Source organism: Trichosurus vulpecula, chromosome 2 (genome assembly GCF_011100635.1).
Source record: "Trichosurus vulpecula isolate mTriVul1 chromosome 2, mTriVul1.pri, whole genome shotgun sequence".
Classification (NCBI taxonomy): domain Eukaryota; kingdom Metazoa; phylum Chordata; class Mammalia; order Diprotodontia; family Phalangeridae; genus Trichosurus; species Trichosurus vulpecula.
In genome coordinates, this window is record NC_050574.1 from 123,439,013 (window position 1) to 123,465,715 (window position 26,703).

At 41.7% G+C, this 26,703-nt stretch overlaps 1 protein-coding gene across 1 annotated transcript in view; it reads right to left on the bottom strand.

The window, feature by feature from the left end:
- Positions 1-6,302: 6,302 nt before the first annotated feature.
- The window catches only part of PPME1 (protein phosphatase methylesterase 1), a 70,733-nt gene continuing 50,332 nt past the window's right edge, over positions 6,303-26,703 (bottom strand). The window contains exons 10-14 of the mRNA XM_036746073.1: positions 25,225-25,354; positions 21,273-21,317; positions 15,846-15,910; positions 8,969-9,036; positions 6,303-7,764 (exon numbers count right to left, since the gene is read on the bottom strand). Coding sequence (XP_036601968.1) covers positions 7,746-7,764; positions 8,969-9,036; positions 15,846-15,910; positions 21,273-21,317; positions 25,225-25,354 — 327 coding nt within the window. The 3' untranslated portion in view covers positions 6,303-7,745. The remainder of the gene's footprint in view (positions 7,765-8,968; positions 9,037-15,845; positions 15,911-21,272; positions 21,318-25,224; positions 25,355-26,703) is intronic.

A 26,703-nucleotide genomic window follows, 5' to 3' on the forward strand; every position in this document is an offset into this window, starting at 1 on the left:
CAGAAGCCAAGATCTGACCTGGGGAATTCAGCATTGTGTATGGTGGGGGGTGAGGGAGTCATCCAGGAGGAGTCCCATTGGAAGAGTGAAGGTCAGCAGTGGCTTCTGGCACATGGTATAAGAAGCAAAGACCACAATGATCTCCAGCTCCCTTTACCTTAAAATTTACACTTGGAGCTCCATTTTGGGGTTGAGACAGAGGAGCATGGTGAGAACAAAAGGGGGAATAGGAGAGGGAAGCCATTGTTGGGTTCAGTGCCCATTTCTGGGAACAGTAGACCCTGAGGCTTGGTCCAGGGCAGAGCTCTGTAGGCTGAGACTAAGCTTGATTTAGTATGAGCTCAGTGAGGGCTCAAAACATGATTTGGTAAGGGGGCTAGGGTGAGGAGAGAGGAGGAGGCTTTCGTGCTGAATCAGGGGAAATGTCTTTTTAGATCTCTTGGTAGAGATGTGGGAAAGCGAATTGCCCTTGCTAGTCTGGTTCATGCACAGCTGTGACCACAGCCATCTTCAGGGTGAGTTGGCTGTGGTTCACATGGCTCCCAACCCTGGTCCTGCACAGATGCTGCCTGAAGCCAGACGCCTAGAGCAAAGGCAGCATCACCCTTTTGTGGGTATGATGGGAGGCAGCTCAGAATCATATCTCACCTGAACAGGAATTTACATCACAACATCCTTCATCCAGTCTCCTCTGGAAGACTTTCAATAATGGGGAAAACTCACTACCTCAGGAGGCAGCACATTCTGAGACAGCTCAAACTGTTTTTCCTTCTTCGGAGCTAAAATCCATCTCTGCAACTTCCACCCACTGCTCCTAGATTGTCAGTAGGGCCCAACAGAACTTGCCTAATCTCTCTTACACTCGATAGCTCTTCAAATACTTGGAGATGCCCTGTTCCCCTTGTCTTCTCTTCTCCAGGCAAAACATCCCAGTTCTTTCCAATGATCCTTATGTGGCATAGCTTTGAGCACACTCACCATTCTGGTTGCCTTCCTCTAGACCTGCTCAAGTTTCCTGAGGTCCTTCCTGAAATGTGGTACCAGAATAGGACACAATACTTCAGAAGGGAACTGACAAGGGTAGAATTCAGTGTAACTATCAGTTCCCTCACTCTCCAGGCTCTGTCTCTATGAATGGAGACCATGATCACATTAACTTTGGGGCTATCATCACTCATTTTTTTTTATATTGAGCCTGTAGTCTCCTAAAAGATCACAGCAGAGATTCAGAGACATCAGTAAGCCCCAGAGACACTTGGCTCGTACCACATCTAGACCATAGGAAATCAACTGAGTCACCTCCACCTTATCAGTAGACCACAAAAGATCTTAGATGCCAAACAAGGCTTAAAAGCCAATACTTTTCCACTGCCAGGAGATGGGGCTGATTCTCTTCCTGCTGATCCTGATTAGCAATCTCAGGGGCTCAGCTCTCTGAGCAGAGGTGCCCTTCCAGGAGGGAAACTCACCAACAGCTCTTCCTTCTCTTCTCTCCCCTGCTATTCCCTGGGTCATTGGCCTAGAATAAATAATGAACATTTTACTAATATTTTGAACATTTTGAACAGTGCCTTTCTTCCAAGGACCAAGGCATTTCAGTCAGTTGGCAGGCACATATTAAGTCCTTACTGGACGCAGAGTCCCATGAGGAACCCACAAGAAGACACATTCCCTGCTTTTGAGGAATTCCAAGTTTCTCTGGAGAGATAGCACATACATAGACTTAGATCTTAATGCTGGAAGGGCTCTTAGGATAAAGGAACACTGAATATCAAAGTTGGAAGGGACTTTATGCCATAGAATATGTCAGAGTTGGACTAGACCTTAAAAAATATTAGAACTGAGAATGTCAGGGCTGGATCAAACCTTAAGTTACAGAATGTTGGAGCTAGAAGGAACTTTGGAACATAGAATTTTAGAGTTAGAAGGAGGCCTACAGATTATTTGATTCAATGACCTAATTTTCCAGATGAGGAAACTGAGACCTAAAGGAAAGGACTTGCTCAAGATCCCATGAATTAGTGTCAGAGGCAGGCAATTTTTCCCTTCCAGCTCAGATACTCATTGAGACTGCCTAGCTCTACCCTGGAGCACCCACCTGTGGTTAGTGGTCTGAGCGCACCTGATAATTCTTCCTCTACAATCACTGATTGTGGGGACACAAGGTCCATTAAAAATGGAATGGGGAGTGTTGGTTGACCCAGGCAGCCTCTCCAAACAGGCTCAGGAGGAACCAGAGCCAAGAGCCACACAAACTATCCTTTCATGGAACCCTTTGAAAGGGAACCCTGTTAGGGGGCCAGCAACCAGCTGCCTGAACCCCAGAGGAGAGTCACTGTGTATGTGTTTGTACATGGTCAATGGAAATGGGTTGAGGTTGCATTTAGAAGTATGTAGTCTTATATTTTAATATTACAAGGCCGTATAACTTCATGCTCATGAACACTCCCTCTACTAAAACAAATCACAGTCCTTCTATGCTTTAGTAGAGTTTTATGAGTTGTGATGACTGAAAAAAAAGCCATTCCCTAGTGGTTGCTCTTCCAGTGATGAGCTTCTCTACAATTGGCTAGGCTAGTCCTCAGACAACAGATACACAATCCATTGCTTAGCTGTTACTCAAAACCTTTCAATCCTTGGTTGGACCTGCCTTGATTGGAGCCTTGTAGCCTTTGAGAGCTTAGAGTCAACTCAACAAGAGAATGGAGAAGGTAGGTTCCTTCCTACAATTAGGGAAGCTGTTGTATGTCCCCAGTCTCCAGAATCTGATTCTGACTTGGGTCTTTTTGGAACCTGTTTCTTCCTCTTTAAAATTAGGAAATTGGACTAGATGGCATCTAAAGGGTTATTCCAGCTCTAGCATCTTCTTTTATGTTCTAAGACTTTATGATATTCTTTATTCTAAGGTCCTTTCCAGTTCTCATATTTTGAGATTCTGTGATTTAAGCTAGGTACTAAAATCAGAGATATAATTCCAACAGGAAGGGATTCTACATCCATGATGTATCTCACATCTGTCCTCATGACTCATAAGGTTATTACTCTCATTTAGGGCCTCACTGATGTTTACCTGGATTACTGCAATGGCCTCCTAATTGGATTCCCTGACTTGTTTCTCTCTTCCAGTCCGTCCTCTATAAAGCTGCCAAACTGATATACCTTCAGCACATCTGACCATGCCACTACCCTACTGAAGAAACTATAGTGGCTCCTTCTCGCCTCTAGGATAAAATACAAATTCCCTTTGAAAATATTTCACCACTTGGCTGAAATCTACCTTCTTAGTCCATTATACATTTACCTCAACACATAGAAGGATTTGGCTGGATTGGCCTGTTTTTGGTACCATATATATGGAATTCCATCTCCCACCTTCATGTCTTTGCACAGGCTCCCTGCCTCCCTCCCCCAAGTTGGAAATGCACTTCATCCTGACCTTTCCCTCACAGAATCCACAGCTTCCTCCAAAGCTCAGCTTAAATACCACCTTTTACAGGAAGTCTATCCCCTAAGGTGTTAGTGCCCTTCTTTGGGAAATTACTTTGTACATATATTGCATTTTGTTTTCTGTGTTCATGCTGTTATCCTTCAATAGAATGTAATCTTGAGGGCAGAGATGTTTCCGTTTCTGTCTTTGCATCTCCAGCACCTAGCACAGTAACTGCTTCATAAATGCTTACTGAATTGAAGGAAAGGACATTCCAGGCAGAGGGGATGGCAACCTCAACTATGGCTCATTCTGTTTGTCTAGTGCTTTAGGTACTATTTATACGAGAGAACTGTATGAGGTAAAAATGGAAAGAAATGTTGGAGCCAGATTGTGGACAGCCTTGAATGCTAGAGTGATGTCTGGACTTCATACTGTGGGCTATAGGAAACTACTGAAGGAAGGTGGTAGGGGACCATGATTAAACCCAAAGGATGAAGTGCTAATGCTGAGACTGACATTTTCAGACACCTCGGGCATTGGGTGGGGCAAATTTTATGGTGGGCAGAGAGGCCTGTCCATAGTAGAGCATTGAATTTGGTCAGAAGACCTTAGTTCCAAGCCTTGGCTTTGCCACTTACTGTACTGCATGACTGTCACTTCTCCTTTCTGGGCTTTCTTCTACTTTAACATGGCTTTGGCCAATATGATCTCTAGGATCTCTTCTTGTATGAGGCCACCCTTGTGTGTCTTAAGTCCAGGTTTGGACATTTACTAAGTTGTGTGCTCACGCCTTCCCACTAGGACTGTGTTGTTCATGTAACCCTAGGTGGACAAAATCTAGGCTACTTTTTAGTCCCAGCTTATCCTTGCCTTCCACTGCCAAGCCTAATGTGCTTAAGACCTTGGGCAAGTCACAGACTCACAGAATCTTGAGCAGAAGGAACTTCAGAGGCAATCTTGCTTAAAGGTGAGAAGGAATGGGAGTGGAGGAAAGGGCTGATTGAAAAAAAGAGAGGGTTCACAGAAAAAGTTGCTACAGGGAAGCAGACTGATTTTATGGAAGGATAAGAATTGGTCATTATAGAGATGGGGAATCAAGGGATGAGGTTTAAAAGGCCTGGGGTAACTCTCCTCCCCAACCCCATAAGGAAGTTGATTTCCCAGAGAGTAACAGTAGCTCCTATTTTTTTTTTCAGTACTTTGAGATTTACAAAGTACTTGCTCCCAAAGACCCTGTGAGACAGACAGAAAAAGTCTTAAGGACCACTACCCAAACTCAGGCTTTTTACCAGTTACCTTTAAGTCTTTGTTCTAACACCCGACTGAGATGTTTCCATGTTCTTGCTACCCCCTTGTGGTAACTCGGGTAACTGAAGAAGAGCTGACCATTTTGGCCAAATCAAAGGAACACTTTCAAAGTTGAGTCTCCACAGTTCATCGAGGTAGGCCCAACTTTCCAATCATCTTTGAATCCCTCTTCATCAAGCAATGTGAAGTGTTAATACAATAAAGCTGTGGTCTAGAGAGTTGGGCTTAAGAGCCCTGCCTCTTATAATTTCCTAGCTGTGTGACCTACTTGAAGCATTAGGTTTCTGATTCTCCCCTGGTAAAATGAGGGTGTAGCTTAGACTATCACTATGGTTCCTTCCAGGTCTAAAGATCTTTTCTGTTCCCATGTCTCTCCCAGCTTTTGATGTTGTAAAATTCTTTTCAATTCCAACACAGTGAGCTTTCTCTCAGGTTGGGTAGCTGCTCAGGTCCCTGTTTCAGATGCAGAGGGCTGCGGCCCACTTTGGTTTCTGGGACATTATACTGGGCACTTGCCATAATGAAATCTTGTATAGATAAATAATAATTCTGACTTGTTCTGGGTCTGGGACAGCCTAGGGAATGAAAATAGGCAGGCCTTGGAAAACTTATGTCAGATACTGAGCAAAGCTTCCTGCCCAAAGTGCCAGGCTGTGACTGAACTTCGGGAGATGGGGTAGCTGTGGAGAGACCATTTCATCCAATGATGGGTAACATGGCTTAGTGTAGGGGTTTTTAATCTTTGGATCTGTGAACATGTTTGATTTTTTTCTATTGATAACTATATTTCGATGTAATTGTTTTTCTTTGTAATCTCATGTATTTTTTATGCATTTAAAACATTCTTCTGAGAAGGGTTCCACAGACTTCACCAGACTGCCAAAGAGGGCCACAACATACTCACGGTTAAGAATGCTTGGTATACTGGAAGGAATACTGGATTTGTCAAGACATCCTGGGTTTCTGTGCTGGCTTTGATATTTAACTGTAACCTTCCTCTATAAAATGGGGATAATACTTCTACCACCTAACCCACAGATAGATGTCTCATGCAGATCAAGTAATAGAGCATTTGTATAAACCTTAAAAGCTCAACAGAAATGTCACCCATTAGTAAAATCAAGAGCATGTCAGAATGGGAAGAGACCTCAGTGCTACTGTCTCCACTTCCTCCATTTTACAGAGGTAAATACTGAGGCCTAAGGAATCTGTATTTACCCCTGGTCAAACAGTCAAGGGCAGGGCTGGAAATGGAAGTTGGCTATACAGAAATTTAGGAAGGGGTAAGGGGCAGGACATGAACAGCTGGGTCTAGAATCTAAGTGTCCTGATTTCTAGGCTGGTGCATTTCTTCTTTTCTGCTAGGAACTCTGGAGCCAGCTGAGTAGGAAAGCTGGATGGGATGAGAAAGACAGATACAATGTGATCCTGAGGAAGACAGCCTTTCCCAACTGTTAGCAAGATGCACTGGGCCTTGGCTGGGGCCCAACTCAAGGAAACGCTCCTGTACATTTTTGTGCCACCCATTATGGAAGAACGACTCAAAGAGAATGACAGAGACAACTTCATTCCAGATAGGCTGGGAATATTTATTTTCTTTAAACAAGATCATAAATACCAAAGGAACAGAGGGTCCCAGATGCCTGTGTAGTAGGACAGAGTGGTTTGAGTTGAGGAGCAGGGTAGGGCAGGAGCAGCACCTAAGACACAGAATAGGCATGGCTTTTGGGGACCTCCCTCCAACACTAGGGTAACATGACATCTCCCCTTGTGGTGGAGGGAGCAAGGAGGGGTCAGCTGTGCTGCGTCGATGAAAGAAAACCCATGGAAACTACTCAGGCTATGAAGAGGTGGATTTGGGAAAGGCAAACACACACTTTGCACCACACCACAGCTCAACAGTTAACAATGAATGGGCTTAATCCTGGCAACTCCCTGGATAGGATGCACTCATTCAAGCAAGGTCAGTCAGTGGCAGATAGGGTAGCACTGGGGAGGCAGGAAAGCCAGCCAAGGGGAGCTGGTAGGTGATTACCCCACTCCAGGAAGGGAGTAATGTAAGACAGCCAGAGTTCAGTGTGTGGTGTGGGCAGTTTGTTGAGAGGACAGTACAGTCTGGTCTGGTCTATCTGAGAGAAAGGATAGTACAGTACCCATTGTACAGGTTAAATAGAAGGTGTTGGCATAATGTGCTTGGAATGGGCCCTACCTAGTTTCCCTGGCAGGCTCTGGTACATGCAGCACCCTCCCTCCCTGATCCCATGTGCCTGAACCACATTGGGAATTGTGCCTAAGTCTGGGTCGCTGTCACCCCTGGGGCAGAAGCACATAGCCTCTAGAGTGTGCTGAAAGGATCAAACCATGGAGAAAATAGTAACCTGATTGGTCATTTTATTTGAAGGAAAAAAGCTTCCTCATCCCTAAACATGGCTATGAAGTAATTTTCATGTGTACTTTGGATGTCTAGGGCTAGGCCAAAGAAAAATTCCCTTCATTACCCTTATCCTTCCCATTGCCACCCCAAGAATGGCAAAGAGAATTCCCACTACTGAACAAGGCCACAACCCTGTCTCCCCAAGAGGAGACTGGCAGGACCCAGTTAAGTTTTCCCAAGACTGAAAGCAAGGAGCTCACTTAGAAGCTTCAGCCAAAGTGCCAAAAACGTGGCCACTCCACCCTACAACTAGTCATTTTGGTTTTGGGAATATGGCCCCTCTTGGGAGGGGGGGAGTGAGGTGGGTGGGATGGGATGGGAAGGAGACAAGAAAGCTTTGGGGGTCCCGAAGAAGTTTGGAATTGGGGAGATAGATGCACATCAGTGGTCTTGAACAAAATGTTGTCAAGAATATGCGCAGACGTTTTACATGTGTTGGGGACACTAGTTCTATCAATGAGCTGATGTCTCATGGCTGGGCTGGGGACAAAGTGAGGAAGATACAGCTACATCACAGTGGCCTCTGGTGTGGTGTATTTACAATGGATCTTGGTGCTGAAGGACATCAGGACACTAACAGCCAGGGAAGACACTGCCCAAAAGAGAGAAGAGAATAACAAGGGTTATCATTAACATTTGCCTCCACACTCTCTCCCCTCCCACCCTTCAAGGCTCAACTTCATTTCTATTTTTTTCTAGGATGCCCTTCTTGACCACGCTGGCCCATAGTGAGAGTTCCTCTTTGATAACCTAAAGGATTTAAAATGCCTTCTCCTATACTGTTTCAAGTGTGAATGTCACCTAGACTATTAAGCTATAAAACTCCATCTAAACCATGTTCCCCCTAGCATAGTGCTCTGAACTCAGTAGGACCTTGATGTCTGTTGAATGAATGAATTTAAACTCCCCAACCAGACTGGGAACTACCTATGGGCAGGGTTTCCTTCCTTATCAAGGACAAGGTTCAGCAAATGGCAGGGCGTGTAGAGAAGTGACATTCCTGCTTGTGAGTGACAGTTCTAAAATGGCTTCTCAACCACAGAAGTTTGAGACTCTTTGTCAGAGATCCACAGATAGTATCTTTCACATCAAAGCATGGATCAGTTCAATTAGGAGAAGGTTCTCATGCAAATGTGAATTAACCAATTCAGAGAAAGTGGTTAAGGAAGTGAAAACCTAAGTCTGTATTCTTTATGCCTTGTTCAGGCAAAGTGATCACTGGCAAAGCGCACGTCACTTGTCTTCAAGCCTTCCCCTTTCTCAAAGGCAGCAGCCATGACTCATACTTTGAGGGAAGGCATTAGAAATACGAACCTTAGATTCCCTTCTTCCCTCTGTATCTCCACCATACTAGATTACGAGAGATGCAGAGGACAAAACCTCTCCTGCCTTTAAGGATCCATAATATAATAAGAAAAGCACTGGATTTGGGGTCAGAAGACCTAGGTTTAAGTTCTAGCTTTGCCATTTACTAAATGTAAGACCTTTAATCAAATCAGCTTCTCTTGTTGGGCCCAGTTTCCTTATCTGGAAAATGGAAATAGTAATAATTAAAAAACCTATGTCACAAAGTGTAAGGATCAAATGAGATAATATATGTGAAATGCTGTATAAATCATCATCTAAGTTGTTAAGAAGAAGGCTACATTCCTGGATTACTATTAACTGTCAGAAATGAGAAATATTAGAAGAATGAGATCTCTCCAAGAAAGAAGAAGCAATTGCTCTAATGAGGTAATCGAGACACTGGCCTTAGAAGACATTACTGCTAAGTCTTTCTGGCCCATCTGTCTTACCACTGAAATCCACCAATGGGCTCTGTAAACCTGTGACGAATCAAGAAAGTTGCAACGGCTTCAGCTACCTGGAAAAGGGAAAGAGAGAGATCACTGGAAAAACTCAGATTAATTAAGACACTTGGTTCAAAGAACTGGAGGCTCTAAGCTCTTGTCTGCTTGAATACAAGATCAGGTATTGGGTGAGATGCAGATATGTAGAGAAATCAGGGCCTTTTTCACCTAAGAAGCTCTAAGTTACGTAGGACTAAGTGTATCTGGGCTGACGTGAATTTTCCCAAATGGGTTGCAGAAAACATAAGCTGAGAACACGATAGCAGTAACTTACATGACCATAATTACATGCCATCTGTTACTGAGAAGCATAGGCAACAACTAAAAAGTATCTAGATCTGGAAGTGATCTCAGAGTCCATCTGGTCCAATTCCCTCATCTGAAAGATGAAGAAACTGAGTACTCATGAGGTCACAGTCACCCTGACTCCAGTAATCTTTTCACTGTACCCCACAGACTACCTTCAACAGTATGCACTGCATGCAACTACCTCATCTTACAATAGAGAAAACTGTAGCCCAGAGAGGTTAAATAATTTGACTAAGGTCAAAAAACAAGCATGTTACAGGTGCAAGGACTTGAACTTCTTGTGGCTGCAAGAGTGGTTATTCTTTCTGCCCAATATGCACTGTCACACCAACATTTATGTGTGGCACACTTAGCTCTTTGAACCAAAGCCCACCCTAGAGTGATCTTATTCCCCACTCACCCATATCTCATCCCTCTGTGTTTTCCACAATAACCTCTGTATTAAAAGAAATACAACGAACACTGGAAAAAATGACCACGAATAACTGCTTAACCATTAACCTGGAGCAGGGTCTCGAGGGACAGATCCCGCAACCCACAAGAGAGATAAATGTACAAAATGGCCATCAATCCTACAGGGCTTTCTTTACTTTTCTGGGAGGGCAGAATAGTGGGACAGGTGCAGAGTGCTAATACCCACATAATTTTTTTTGATATCCAAAAGCATTAATCTGACTGGCACTCCAAATATGAGAGTTTTGCCAGTGACCAGTGAATGGATCCATTACTGGAAGAATTGAACCATATCCACATCCCCATCCACATCTCCCTGTTATAAAAGAAGAGCAACTCACAGGTTCTTGGAGGAAAATAAAAGAGTTGCTACAGTTTGTTTCATTGTGTGCACAAAGGCAACAAGAAACGTTTCCTTGAACACTCGGTCATGTTGCCTTTTGGTGCTTATGATGAGAAGGGACAACCACAAAGACAGTGAAAACTTGTATGTCATCATCTGTTTGCAAAGGATGAAAAAAAGAAATTCTATAAGGCGTGTTACCAAGTCCTCCAAAGCAAGTGAACACATACCTTGAACACATATGTACTTGGAGACACAGCTACAAAGGTGAGAAAGCTGGGGGGGAGGGGGGAGGGACAGCATAAATATATTGGAAAATGTGGAGAGGAAGAATAATGAGTACAGAGAATTCTATTCTTGGAGCTACGAGAGCCTGGGTTTCAGCTTCGGTTTCCTCATCTGTAAAATGGGGAGAACATCCACCTAAAAGGGCCACTGTGAGGATAAAATAGCCCCTCTCTGATATGTGCATGTATGCGCTCATCTCAAGGGATGAGGGCTGGACCTGTCACTTTGTGGATACAGCTGGTCATTCCTCAGCTCCTTCTCTGCACATTCTGGTGTGAGGAAAATGCTGAGAACAGTGAAAAGAGAAGTGACTTGTCCACAGCCACAGAACCAGGAGCTGTCAAGGCAGGACTTGAACCTAGGGCTTCCCAGATCTAAAGCCAGCTCTCTGTCTACTATGTTTTGCTTCTTCTCATCAATATCTATAAATATCTATCTATATTTGTGTGATAGAGAGTATTCCCACACTGACAAAATCGGACCCTTCCTATGCAAGTATACATATTTATATACATATAAACACAAAAGCGCACACAACCCTGCATTATCTATGAAAAAAGCCAATGACTATTGGATTACTCTTAAGTCTTACACCTGTGTCTCAAAGTAAACTGGAAAGTACTAGACAAAGATGTTGCAGTCATTTCAATTTAGCTGGCTGTGTTGAACACTGACACCTCAACACCAAATGAGAAGAAACCATAAAGATGACAGCCGCAAGCAACACTGGTTTAGAGTAAGACGATTTTCAAAAAATGAGATGAGGATCATGGAAAATCAGAAGTGATATCAGCTCAAAAAATAGAGAAAAGCTGTAGAAGAGGAAAAATAGATAGATGTCTGTGGAAAGCTTGGCATGGGCCCCAACTAACCCATTTCTAGGTGAAAATTAAACATAGACAACAAATAAACATGAAGTGGAACAGATCTGCTACCTTTTCTACAGTGAAATCTTTTCACCAATTACCACCACATTTGGACTCAACACCTCAATACCCAGTATTTTATAAAAAGAAATGGAAATTGCAGTGAAGGGTAAGAACCTGGGCTTGATAGGATTAAATATATGCAGAAGAAATCTGGGCCCCAGGGGCTGGTTTTCAAGATATCTTAGTATGGAAGATTACAAAAGAATGGGGGGAAAAGCACACCCAAACCACAGATAGTATTACCCTCTTTTCCCAAAAAAATAACTAAAGCAACTGTCAACCTATATATACTCTCCCATTACTAAAAAGTCTTTATGAGAATGTTGTGTATATGTTAGCCTATATATACTCTCCCATTACTAAAAAGTCTTTATGAGAATGTTGTACACACACGCACACGCGCACACACACTCTCTCTCTGAGGGCATCCTTAATTCACAAATAACTTAAGAAGTATAGATAACATGAAATATTGTGTTTATTGTCCGATTAAAAAAAAAGCATCTGACTCCATAGAGCGAAGTGTTGCCATATAGGCTTCCCATAAAATAAACTGTCTTTCATACATACAGTTAAGATCATATTTATAAGTTATTGAAAAATGAAATCACAGACACTGCTCAAATGATCCTCTTATGAACAGCACCAAGCCAGGCAAAAAAAAAAAAAAAAAAGGATAGTAACTAGGTGTTCACAAGTGTCATAGACGTGTGAATCCCAAATGGCAGGACTCCCTATTGGGGATGCTCCTATTCATAGATACTATGATGCTGGTGGCATCAAACCCTAGAATATCTGAGGGCCACTTCAATGAGATCCATAGACACTAAAGAATATTGGCCTAGCAAACCACACAAGAAACACCAAATGGATACAGATTATACAAAGCCTCACCCCCTCTTCCCTTCATCCTCTTCCCCCAGCCTTTTGGGTCTGTAACTTCAATTTCACTGTTACAGAAAATCCCCAGATGAAAATCCCCTTCCACCAATACAGATAAAACAACTTGTCTGTAACTTACAGATTTAGGGAGGCATCTGGAGCACCAAGAGATTAAGTGCCTTCTCCTGGATTTCCTCTTACCTGTCTGACCATGACTTTTCAGTTTCCTTTGCTGGATTTTCATTCAGATCATGAGCACTAACTGTGGGTGCCCTCCAAGGCTCTTTCCAGGGCCCTTGTCTCTTTCCTTTATACTATCTTGCTCCCATGGGTTCAATTATCATCCCTGATCTACACATCCAGTCTTAGCCTCTATGCTGAGCTATAGCCCTTTTGGAAATTTTGAACTACAGGTAGTTCAAACTCAACATGTTGAAAACAGAACTCAATATCTTTCCCTCAAAATCCTCCCCTCCTCTGAATATTCTTTTTACTCTTGAGAGTACCATCAACCTTCTAGTCACCCAGGCTGGTGTAATCCTCAATTCCTCCTACGTATCCAAATCTATTGTCAAATTTGTTCTGATCTTCACTATACCTACCCTTTGTCTAAGTCATATAGCCACAACCCTGCTATATAGACCTCTCACCTGGACTACTGCAACAGGCTTCTAGTTGGTCACTCTGCTTTTCCTGAAGTACAGCTCTGACCACATCACCCTACTCTTCCCCTTCAATAAACTCCAGTGGCCCCCTATTACCTCAAATATCAACTATGAAAATCCTGCATTTGGCATTTAGAACCCTTCATAACTTGGCCCTTCTTATCTTTATGGTTTTCTGATACAAGGCTGTCCAAAACACAGGCTGTGTGCCCCTATGTGGTTCGCCTGTGTCCACCACGAGCATAGAAATCGACACAAATGCTTCAGTTAAAGCATTTATGTCAATTTCCACGCCTGTAGTAAACACAGGTGGGCCGCATGAGGCCCACAGGCCACGCTTTGGACAGTCCTGTTCTAATAAGTACTCCCTTACATAAAATCTTCCTTGTAGAGGACACTTGACCTCCTGACTACACCTTTTCCCTGGTTGTTCCTCATGCCAGCTATGTTCCCTCTTCACCTCCTCCTCTTGGCTTCCTTGGTTTTCCTTCAAGACTGGGGTCAAATCTCATCCTCTGTAAGAGATCTTTCCTACCCTGCTGGTCTCTCCTCCCCATGCTTTCATTCAAGATTACTTTCCATTTACACAATAGGTATAATTATTTGTGTTTTGTTCCTCAAATGAATGTGAGTTCCTTCAGGACAGGGAGCATGTTTTTGCTTTTCTTTGTATTCCTAATACTCAGCATAGTATCTGACACATAATGAACACTTAGTCAATGCTTGTTAACTGATGGTACTGCTCTGATCACAGTCACACAGCTAGTGTGAACTAGAGGCAAGTCTTAATCCATATTTTCTTGACTTCAAAGCCAGCCTTCTATCTATTGTACCATAATGCCTTTCAAAAATGTACATTTCTTGAATTATGTCATGCAGCTGAAAAGACAGTCTATTATGTTATTCCATAACTATGTATATCTAGGACATGCACCACAGATGGATGATACAGTGAGTCCAGATTTGAAAGGGAAGAGGAAAGCAGTTTGTAGTGCATTTTAAATCACGGAACACCAGCATTTCAGAAGAACAAAGGTTGCTGGTGAACAAGAGGGCAATGCAAAATGACACATGGGATACAGCATACTATCAATGATGAACTGTACATTGAGAGTGTGCGTGTGGTGGGAGAACAAGCATTCATTAAGCATGCCCTATGCACCAGGCACTGTGCTAAGCACTTTACCATCTCACTTGATTTGATCAATGGTTAAAGCCTATCATCAAGTATAACTAGAAAAGCAGGCAAGCTGATTATTCAGCCAGAGTCAGTGACACTACATGTGGGTGACTCGAGCTCTGCACTAATTAACATCCACGAAATATCCAAAGAACCAAAGGACTGCTCCCTCTCTGAGGAATCTATAGAAGCATAAAAGTTGTTATTCCATCATGGGTGATGTTTTGACTTGTACATTAATTGGATTTAAGCGAGGCAGAGCCGCACAAAGTCATCACTGAAGTCCTGTGGCAAGACCAAAGTCAGGATGACTGGTGATGGCCCAAGTTACAGGGGTGTCTTTGACGTCTGATCAAGCTCTAAGCACTCCACAGCACCTGCTTCTGCTACCTTCATGGCTGCTTGAACAAACTGTTCTCATCTGCCCATTCCACCAGGGGAAGTCTTCTCATACTGGGGTAGACATCCTTCTAACTCACCAAGGGTCTGAGGTTTATTGGTAGCCCACCTGTCAAGATGGGTTTTACTGGGGTGTGGCTGATGAGCACGCTATAGCTTCTTGGAGCTACAGGTAGGAGTTGGGTGGCAGGTGGGCACCAAAGGTGGATGAGCAGCCCTGAAAAGGGCTCAGCAAGCCCTCATACCAGAGGTGTTAGTCCTCCTTGATTTCCCCAAGAGTAGGACAGGATGAAATGGCATAGATGGGTTATAACCTGCTCCAACAGAGGGAGTACTTCCACTGGTCAGATCATGGATCCATGGAAATATAAAACTAGCAGTGAGAAGCAATATTAATATCATAGCCTTAAAACAGAGTAAGGTGAAAAGAAATAGGATCCAGAACATGGGAGGTCCCCTCTACTATGCCCCGGTAAGACCCCATGTGTAGTACTGAATCCACTTCTATGCAGCATGAAGGCCATTTGACAAATTGGAGAGCATCCACAAGTGGGAGACTAGGGTGGTAAGGGGATTTGATACTAGGATCAGCTGAGGGAACTGGGAATCCTTCATCAGGAGAGAAGATAAGACTTAGAAAGGACATGATCAACTTTATTCAAATATCAATGCCAAAGGGAAGAGGCAGCAGGTTGATCTGTGCTACCCTAGAGGGCAGAAACAGCAAGGCTAGCGGTGAGGAAGATATAGGAAGGCAGATTTGGGCTCAATAGAACTTCCTAATAATCACAGCTATCCCATAACAGAATTGCTGCCTTGGGAAGAAGTTCCACTACTAAAGAAGCTCAAGAAATGCTTAACGAACACTAAAATAAGATGTTTTAGAAGCATTCTTATGCTGATTCTCATACGGTGCCTAACAGAACTCCCTGCCTTCAGACAGAAGCTGACACTAACTAAAGCTGTGGTGCTGAGAGATGTCAATACCCATAGCTGAATCTCTTACTGCTATCATCCTGTATTTTCTTCTACACCACCTCAGATCTGGGTGCTTGAAGCCAGGTCCTGAGCATGTCTCATAGTCTGCCTGAGTCTCTGAGCAGCTACAATTGACTGGTTTTGCCTCCTAGAGCAACCTGGTTTCATCCTACTAGCAAACTGACTTGAGGAGCAGAGACTGTAGGTGCTGGAATCCAGGAAGTGGTTTTGTGTCTTTAACACTGGCAGCAAGAACAGGTTTAACTGCACTTCAAGAACCAGGCGGCCCTGGCCCCCTCCAAGTCTCAAATCTTCTTTATCCATGCCTTCTCACTCCCAAGGCATTCCAAGTCTAAAATCAGTAAATTCAAGGAGCAAGCTGTTGATTCACTCTCACCTTGTCTGGAGCATCTTCATGAACTGCATGGCCACACTGAGGAAGTACCTGCATCTGAAACTTTCCTGGAGAAAAACAAAATTAATATTATCTGTAATGTCTCCTCCCTGCCCACCCACTTCCCTTCTTTCCACTGCCTTTGAAGCACCTTCTTCCAGCATGGTAGGCCATTTCAACAGCTTCCCTGTTCCTCCTGACTTTGTGTTCTAGTCACAAGGCCTACGATTACTATAAACACAGCAAAGTCATCACCCCATTTTAGTTTTTACTAATGAGTGTTTTAAGATTTACAAAATGCTTTTCTCACAACAGCCTGTGAAGTAGGTAGTAAAAGGTTAACTCTATTTTACAGATGAGAAAATTGAAGCTAAGAGTGGTTAAATGATTTGCCCTGGGTTGAATGATTGGTAAGCACTAGAGCTCTGGTCTCTCGTGACTTCAAATCCATTGTCCTTTCCCTTGTATCATGCTGCCTCCAAAGCTTTCAAAGCATTTTTCAAAATTCACTAGAGAATGGTGAAAGCACTAGATTCAGTCGGATGATCTGGGTTCGAATCATTCCTTCACTACTTTTGTACACCTTTTTTCTTAAGTTTTTGTAGCACTGTTTTCTCACCTGCCTATTTAACTAATCCTTCCCAGCCTCTTATGCTGGATCATCATCCATATATCAGTCCCTAACTATGCATATACTCCAATGATCTACCTTAGGTCCTATTTTCTTATCTCTCTCTCTATATATACATCTCTTCAGTATTTTCATCAGGGGTTCAATGGCCACTTCTAAGCAGATGACTTCCGAAAACTTTATATCTAGTCCTATCCTCTTATAATCAACTTCAGGTGCATCCTGCACAACTCCACTGAGATGCTGCACAGGTTTCTCAGATTCAACATGTTCAAAAGAGAACTCCATGTTTTCTCCCTCATCTCCCTCATCCTTCCATCCATGTTTTCACCCTCAATGAATTCCTCTTCCAACTCCCTTCTTTCTGGTGAAGACACCATGCTTTCTTGCCATCCAGTTTTGCAACATTTGTGTCATTTTCTATCCTTCTCTTTAATTCGTCTATTTCTACAACACATCTCACAGCCAATTCCTTCTTTCAGTCCCACAAGTCATGAACCTGGTTCAGGCCCTCACAGCCTCTTGCCTAGACTATTTCAATACTCTCAATTAAAATCCTGGCCTCCAATCTCTTCCCCTCTCCAAAGTATCCAAAAAATTAATTTTCCTTTCATGTCACTCCCTTGCTCAAGAAGCTTCAGTGAACGAGGAGCTAGGTGGCACAGTGGATAGAGGACCAGCTCTGGAGTCAGGAGGACCTGAGTTCAAATCCAGCCTCAGGCACTAGCTCTGTGACCCTGGGGAAGTCATTCAACTCTGACTGCCTCCAAAACAAAAGAAAAAGAAAACAAGAAGCTTCAGTGATTCTTCATTGCTTCTAGAATACAAACTCTTAAGCATAACATTTTAAGTTGTTCACAATCCAGCCACAGACTACGTTTTAGAGGGATTTCATATTTACTCATTTTCATGTAGTCCATGCTCCCCTCAAGGTTATCATTAAACTTAGCATGCCATTGCATACCTTAGCACAAGCTGTCCCTTGTGACTAGAATCCACTGCTTCCTTATCTCTGCTTCTTAGAACCCTTAGTTTCCTTAAAGGCTAATTTTAGGTGTCATCTCCTATAAGAAGTGTTTCCTGATTCCTTTAGCTCTAGTCCCCTCTCCTTCTTCATTATTTCACTCATCTTTACAAAAGTTGTCCCTCCTCACCCTACAACAGACTGTTAGCTTTTTTTTTTTTTTGCAGGGGGGAAGGCAGGGCAATTGGGGCTAAGTGACTTGCCCAAGGTCACACAGCTAGTAAGTGTGTCAAGTGTATGAGGCGCATTTGAACTCAGGTCCTCCTGACTCCAGGGCTGGTGTTCTATTCATTGCACCACCTAGCTGCCCCCTAGACTGTTAGCTTCTTAAGAGCAGAAACTGCCTTGTGCAAAGCTGGTACTTGATGAATTGGAATGATGACTTGACCAGTATGTTGTAGACAGAACCCTTATTCAGGTCCAGGTTACTAGATGGCCTCCGGTACAGCACTTGGGATTCTACGATTCTGTAAAAAATAAGCAGGCCCACTGTCTAAGCCTGATAATTGGCTTGGATAATTTTTCCATCTGCAGTACATGAAATGATTTGGAACCAGGGAGAAGGGGGGTTGTGGGTGCAAAAGTTCAAATTTGGCTCTTGAGATCTTATAAATAGCTGAGATGAACAAAGAGACTGCACAGAAGTATCTGAAAGAACAAACTGTGCCATCTGGGAATCAACTATGACCCAGGTGTTCTTTTGTGTAAAAAACTGCTGGTGGCCCCAGAGGCTAGCATCATGTTTCTACCTCCGCACAAAGGAACCAAAAGAAGAAGCTGCATGAGCTGATGGATAAAAACGACCCGGGCTAGCTGTTCATCTTCCTTGTCTTACATTATTTCCTTTCAGTTAAAATGTCTTAAACCTTCAAAAGCTCACTATGAAGCTGACACTGCCCCTTTCAGTAGATTACAGAACAAATATTGTGCTCTTGGCAGAGTGGGAGCCCAGGACAAGAATTTTATAAAGGCTATACTGGGCAAAGAGGAGATCGATGAAATGACAGGGACATGGCTGCAGGTAGATAGGATGATAACAGCTGATGGAAGGGAAAAGGTGGAGCAGCTTTGGTTTTTTTGTCAAAGACATCGATTTATGGACTGGAAAGGACAGAACAAAGGTAGGTGGTAGGGAGCTAATATTCAAATTAACTAAGGAGCTGGTGAAAAAGCACCTGGCTGCCCTTGATGAGTTCAAATAAAATGGCTCACATTATACTGGAAAAAAAAAACAGCTGGCCCTTAGATACTGAAAAACTGGTATATATGACTGCTAGGCCAATATTGATAATATCTAAGAGATCATGGAGAATGGGAGAGGTAACTAAGGAATGGAAAGAGGCAAATGTTCTGATTTTCAAAAAAGAAGAAAATGGAACCTGCAAATTATAAACATGTGAGTCTAACTTCAATTCCTGGCAAAATTCTAGAATGTATTACTAACAAGTTGGTTAGTGAACATCTATAAGAGGAAGCAGTGATCACAAAGAGCCAACATGAGTTCATCAAGAACAGGGGAAGGAGCTTATTTCCCTTTTTGCAGGGTCATTAAAATACCAGCAGAATGCTATAGATATGATTTACCTGTATCTTAATAAAATATCTGATAGTCTATTAGGCTATTCTTGTAGAAAACTTGGAAAGATGTGGCCTAAACAACTGTACAATTAGATAAATTCTGAACTGGCTGAATGATTGGTCCCAAAGAATGGTCATTAATGGTCTAACATTAATTAAGAAAGACACTTCCAGCAGAGTGTCCTGGAAGCTCTGGATGACCTTTGTTACTTAACATTTTCATCAGTGACTTGGGTAAAGGCACAGGCAGTATCTTTATGAAATTTGTAAAGGACACCAAAAATGGAAGGCAGACTGGATGACAAACTTAATCTCCAAAAAGATTTTTTACAGACTAGAATAATATAAAATTTAATAGGAATAAGTGTAAGGTTTTACACTTAAGTTTTAAAAAACAATTTCCTAAATATAAGATGGGGGGACAGGGTTTGATAAACACATCAATGATAATCGTGAATATGCCTATGTAGTTCTGTATCGCAAAGTATGAGAGACTCCATAAAGAAGGTAAAAGAAGTATGACATTTATTCAGACACCAGAAAATCATATCCCATAACCAAATGTTCAGCTCCTATAGCCAGTCACCCCACTTTATCATGACAGAAAGGAGCTTAAAACACCGTATCACAGCCTGGAAACTCATCATCCCAAAACCTCTCTGACCTCCTGCTGGGGTCTTTCCCACAAAGACAAACTCACAGTACAGCTAAGTCAGCCTGCTCAGTTCTAACAATCATGAGGGCGGCCACTAGCAGCCACCAGCAGCCATATTTTATCTCTCTCTCTCTCTCTCTCAGCATTTTCTGTGACATAACTTCCTTTTCTTGTCAGGAAGCTCCTCCTACCATGTAACTGAGGTTTCCCATGATGTAGGCAGGTCACATGGCCTATTAAGGGTGGGAAAGATCTTCAATTCAAAATTGCTAATACAGGGGTATGGGTGGTTACACAGCAATTTGTTTGAAAAAGGTATGGGAGGTATTGGACTGAAAGTTTAATATGAATCCAGCACTTAGAATGGTGCCTGGCACATAGCAGGCACTTAATAAAGCTGCTCTTAGTTTCCTGCACTGGCTCATCATTCCTATCATGTCACGCTTCCTACCTGTGTGTGTATTCACGGTCTTAGTCTCACCTCTCTCTAGATGACCTCATGAGGCTCACCTAGGTTCAATTATCATCTCTATTCCAATGACTCTCAGATCTATATATCCAGACCTTGTGTCTCTCCAAAGCACCAATTCAGCATTACCAACTGCCTACAGAGCAATATGAATTGAAGGTTCCTTAGGCATCTCTAATACAAAATACTCCAAAAGAGAATTCATTATTTCTCCCCTAAAACCTCTTCCAAACATATCTACTCCTGTCAAAGATACTACTATGCTTCCAGTAACTGATTTGCAAACTCAGTGTTATCCTTGATTTCCTTCCTCTCACCCACCCCACAGAGCCAATCAGTTGGCAAATCTTGTCATTTTTACCTCCTCAACAACTCTCACATTCATCCTCTTCCCTCCACTCTCACCATTCAACTTCATGCCCTCATCGCCTCTCATCTGGATTACTGCAATAGCCATTTAATTGGTCTCCATGTTTTAAATCTCTCCCTTCACCAATGCATCCTCCACATTGGTGGCAAAGTGATTTTCTTTAAGTGCAGGTCTAACTATGTCACTCCCTTATTCAATAAAGTCCTGTGCTTTCCTTTTACCTCTAGGATCAACTACAAACTCCTCTGTGGGTCATTTAAAGGCATTTATCAAATGGCCTCATTCTACCTTTTCAGCATTATTACTGTTTCTTATATCTGACAATCCATTTCTTGTCTTTGTGCCTTTGCACTGGTTGTCTTTCCCACAATACCTGGAGTGTGCTCCTTTCCTTCTTACCTCTACCTCACAAAATCCCTAGTTTCCTTTGGGGCTCAGCTCAAGCATCACTTTGTACATAAGTCTTTCTTGATCCCTCAGCTGCTAGTGTCTCCTCTCAAATTATTTTGTATGTACCTTGTGTGTGTAGATATGTATACGTATGTGTATACGTATATGTATATATTGTATAACCAGCTATACTGTAAGCTCTTTGAGGGCAGGGATTGTTTCATTTTTATCTTTGTATCTTTATTGAGTGCCTATCAGAGTATCTGGCATATAATAAGCACTTAAGAAATGACTGACTGATTGAAGAACTTACCTTGCATCTGGCCAATTGTGAGATCTTTATCTAGCCTATCAACACCTAGAACAAAGAAGAAAGACCATGAAGGGTTTATTTAGGAGGATATCCTCTGAAACTGGATTAAACAATGACCTATACGCCCATAGGAAAGTCACTTAATTTTTCTGGGCCTCAATTTCTTCATCTTTTTTTTTTTTTGTAAAGAAGAGGTTTGGCCTAGATGACCTCTAAGGTCTCTTTCTACTCTAAGTCTATGGTATAACTCTGTAGATTGAACTGGGATTACACAGAAATCTCAGGCTTGGCAAGGACCTCACTGGTCACCTAGTTCAACCATATCTGAATAGAAATTCCTTCTAAACACTCTCAAGGGGTCATCCAGCTTCTTGCTGACTGGGGAACTCATTTCTTCCTGAGATCACTCATTCCATGCTCAAATACCCACGATTGTTTGATAGCGTGATAATTTTATACCTTTAGTCTAAATTCTTAACTCCAGTACCATGTTGATTAGGTCTGATATTTTCTTTTACATGCTAGTGCTTCAAAAACTTGAAGACAGCTATTATGCTCCTCCATTAATTTCTCTTCCTTTGGCTAAACATCTCCAATTAATTCTCATAAGGCCAGGTTTTCAGTCCCTTCGCCATCCTGGCACATTCTAGTATGTTAATGTTCTACCTAAAATGTGGTACCCAAAATGAAATACATTATTCCAAGTATCATCTAATCAAAGAAAAAATAACAGTATTATCAAAATTTTCTGCTCAACTGTACCAACATAATCAAATTCTCAACTCAAGCCAATGTCTTTTCAGACTTGCAATGGCATACTCAAAATTTATTTCCCTTTAAGACTTAGCTCAAATATCACCAACCACAGGTGACCTTTACTGGTACCCATGACCCTCTCCCTTCCCTGCTAGTGTCTTTTCTTCTAAGGTTACCTTGCAGCGACTTTGTATACATCTAAAGAGACCTACACATGCATATGCTGTGCCCTCCATTAAAACACAAGCTCTTTGGGAACAGAGACTATTTTGCTTTTATCTTTGGATCCACAATGCTTAGTGCAGTGCCTAGCACAAGAGCAGCTGCTCAACAAATGCTTGTGATTGATTTAAGATCATAGTATTTACATTCTCAAAAAGTTGGCACCTCTCAAAGAAGCCTGCCATTTTACCCAGCATAGAATCAGCATAAAAAGGGAAAGCCTCTGTGCTATAAAGTCAGGCAGGAGAAAGTTCTGTGAATTGCTGAATTCTTCCTCCCAAACCATTCAAAGTCTGGCATAATTGGTCTTCTTCCTAAACGTAACATGTGACATTTCCAATATCCTGTTTCAGTGCCTTTACACTGGCTATTTCTCATACTCAGAACGTATTCCCTCCTCACCTCCAATTCTTCCTTCAAGATTCAGTGAGCATGAAGTCTTTCCTGATGCCCACAACTGCTAGGACACTTACTCCCAAACAAGCTTGTGTTTTAACTATGTGAAGGGAATTATTTTAATTGACATGATGTAACAAATATACTAATAATTTAGATTCCTCAGAACTCCCATTTCACCAGAAGATTATGGCTTGGGAGTCAGAAGCTTACAATGCAGCTTAAAATGATCAATCAAACCCTGACAACACCCTAACAATCACTACCTGTGTACCTTAAGTGAAGCGAATCAAAGATTATAGAACACGTTACCGTCAGAGAACTCTGGTCCTATGCCCCACCCAGTAACGACCCCCAAGGACTTGAAACAATACTGTTCCCACAGGACTCCAGAACACCTGTATTGTGGACTCGTGGGCTTGTCATGGAAAACCACTAAGGCCCTGGAAATGACTGTAATCCCCCGTCCTCCTCCATTTCCTCTTGTGATGTATAATCTCTGCCTTCACTATAGCAAGGTGGCATTCTGATCAGAAGAATTCTCAACTTGCCAATCTGTTCCTCATCATAAAACTAATTAATTAAACCACTACTTGATTACTGGCACCTTGTCTCTGGCCTGATCTGTTTCATCATTCCTAGGTTAGACTGGCTCAGTAAAATTCTGTTAACAACTACTTTTATTTATTTGTATTTATTCTCTTTACACTTATTCTGTATATACTTATAGATGTATTTGTAACCTCTCCCATTTGAATAAATGCTCCTTGAGACCTGGAATTCTTTCAGTTTTGTATCTGTATCCACATTGCATACCATGATGCATGGCAATACAGCAGGCATTTAATGAATACTTTCTGACCGACTGAAAACTAAGGTCCTTGTGCACTTTGCTCAAACTCAATTCCCTGAGACTTAACATCATGATAATTTCTTTTCTACCTCCATCTGAAGACAACTTTTTGATTCCCTAATGCTCTCTGAGGACATTCCCGCTGATCAATGTCTAAGCTTGAGAGGGAGACCAGGATTTAATAAAGAAGAAAATGCAATGCAGGGGTGCCAATGGTAGTTCACACCAAGGGGATGGAATAATGTAGCTTAGTTTTTGAGATTTTGATCATTCCAGATGGATCCAAATCAATTCAAATTCCCAGAACCTGAAAATGAACCAGATCCCATTTCTTTGGATTCTATGTCCTGTCTCACGAGGCAGTGGGTAATAATATACAAAAAACATCAGCTGGATTATTCACCAATAGATAAGTGATCAAAGGATACGAATGAACAAGTCTTAAAAGAATAATTATGAACTATTAAGCAAATGAAAGAATGATCCAAATTACTAATGATAAAAGAGTGTAGATCAAAACAATCTTACGTTTTATCTCACACCATGCAAATTGGCAAAGATGATGAAAGAGGAGAATAATCAATGTTGGAGGGGTTGTGCGAAGCTAGGCATCTTACTGCATGGTTGGGTGTAGCTATGAATCATCAAATATTTTGGAAAACAATTTGGAATAAATAAATAAACTTTGGAATAAATAAAATATCCATACCCTTGAACCTAAAGATTCTGCTGTTTCTAGGTTTATACCCCAAGGAAGCCATCGGCAAGAAGAAAGTATACATATAAACAAAAAAATGTATGGCAACACTTTTTGTTGGAGCAAAGTGTTGGAAACACAGTAGATGCCCACTGACTGGGGAATGATTAAACAAACTGTGGAACCCAAAATGTAACAGAATATTACTCCTCTTAGAATGTGAGTTCCTTGAGAGTAGGGCCTGTTTGTTTGGTTTTTTTTGGGGGGGGGGAGTGGGGGTGGGGCGGGGTTGCCCTTCTTTCTATTCCCAGTACTTAATAAAGTGCCTGGTAGTAGTAGGCCCTTAATAAATGCTTGTTGATTGACTTACTGTGCTATAAGAAATGGTGAATATGATGAATACAGAGATGCATGGAAAGATTTACATGAAATGATGAAAAGTGAAGTATTTAGAGCTAAGAAAACAATATACATAATGACTAAGACAATGTAAAGAACAACCACAAAATAATAAAGTGAAAGCTGCAAATTACAATGAACATGCATAATTCCAAAGAAGAGATATGAGAAGACACCCACATCCCACCCCTTTACAGAGGTGGGACGTCCATGAGTGTGGTACAATTCAAATATTTTCAACCTTTTTGAATGTATTGAAGTTTTGCTGATTTTTGTCTTTTTTCTTTAAAAATATTACTTGTTTTATGGAATATATACCTATACCTATACCTATACCTATCTATCTATCTATTATCTTTCCCTCTCCTGCTCTGCAAGTAGAAGAGGGGAGGATACTGGGGGAAACTGTGGTATAAAAATGAGATACCAATAAAAAAATTTAAGAAAAAAAAGAAAATATCAGGGTATGAAGATCATAGAAACAAGGGAAAATTTTATGTGTTTGGGGAGGCGGGAGTTAAGAGAGTGGAATTCTTATTAACTTTATTATTGAAGCCACTATCTATTTGGTAAACTACTTTAATAAGCACCACCCCAAATAGCATATTCACAAATAAGTACCCATTTACCTGCCAGAAGCAGTAGCTTAGGAATAGGGCAGCTAAGGAAGAGATTGGATAAGCCTCTGAACCAACCATCCCAATACTTTTCTGTTTTTGCCAGTTCAATTCTCCAGGTGTATGGATGGTCCTTCTTGGTCTAAAGGGAAAGAGAAAAAGTTAGGAGATTGACTACAATCAGAGAAAAAAAGCAATAATTTAACAAAGATTTATTCAGTTCTTACTATATTTAAGGCATTGTGTTGGGGACACAAGGATGACAAATGACACAATTTTTATTCTTAGGGAATTTATCCCTAACAGTAGGGATAAAATATTTACCCAAATTAGCACGATTCATGGTAGAATGTGACGGGGCACAGAGAGAGATCTAAGCAACGTACTCAAGGAAAATTTAAAGCAAGAGAAACCACCAAGAGAGAAACAAACTCTCCTGAGAAAAGATAAAGGAATAACAGGATTCAGAAATTATGATAGATCCTGGCATTTCTGAGACGTGGGCAGGAAGAAAAGAATCATCTACTTTTAAGGTGATCCCTAAACACTCCCTTAAATGTTCATCTAGCAAGTTAGTGGTGTCACACAAGAAAAAAAAAATTCTATACTATCAGATATACAAAGTCTGGATAAGACACTATCCCCTTGGCCTCATGTAGTACTCACATCTTAATGTAAGAGCTATAAAGGGAAAGGGAATAAGCATTTATTAAGTGCCTACTATATTCCAGGCACTTTGCTAATTAACAGCTTTACACATTTTTTCCCATTTAAACAACAACCCTGGGAGATAGGTACTGTTATCACCCCATTTCACAGTTGAGGAAATTGAGGCAGACAAAAGTTAAGTGACTTACTCAGGGTTATATAGCTACTAAGTGTCTGAGGCCAAAATTCTACTCAGGTCTTCCTGATTCTAGGCCCAGCATTCTATGCACTATGGGGTCACCTAGCTGCCTCAATTATAGTGCTGGTCTTAGAATCTGGAAGACCTGGGTTCAAATTCTGCCTCAGACAGTAGGCATGTGCCCTGTGCAAGTCACTTAAAGGCTCTGACCTTCAGTTTTCTCATCTGTAAAATGCAGACTAAACTAACACCTATGGCTCAAAGAGTTGCTATGAAGTCAATCTAGTTGGGAGCATTAGAAAGAGTTTCGTGTCCAAGTATATCTTGAAGGAAGAGAGGGACTCTTATGAGGTAAGGATGAGAAGAGAGTGCATTTTAGGTATGTGGAATAGTCAGTGCAAAGCCATGGAAAGAGGAGATGGTGTGACATGTACGAGGAACAGAGAGAAGGCCAGTTTGGCTAGAATGAAGAGAACTGCATCGGAACCTATGAATTATTACCTCCAGACATACGACTCTTAAGAGCTATATATCTAACCCTAGTACCATATACATGAGATATTATTTGGGGAATAAGAAATGCAGAAAACCATAATACACACAATTAGACAAATGTATATTAAGGTGTTGTGTTTTGTGAACAA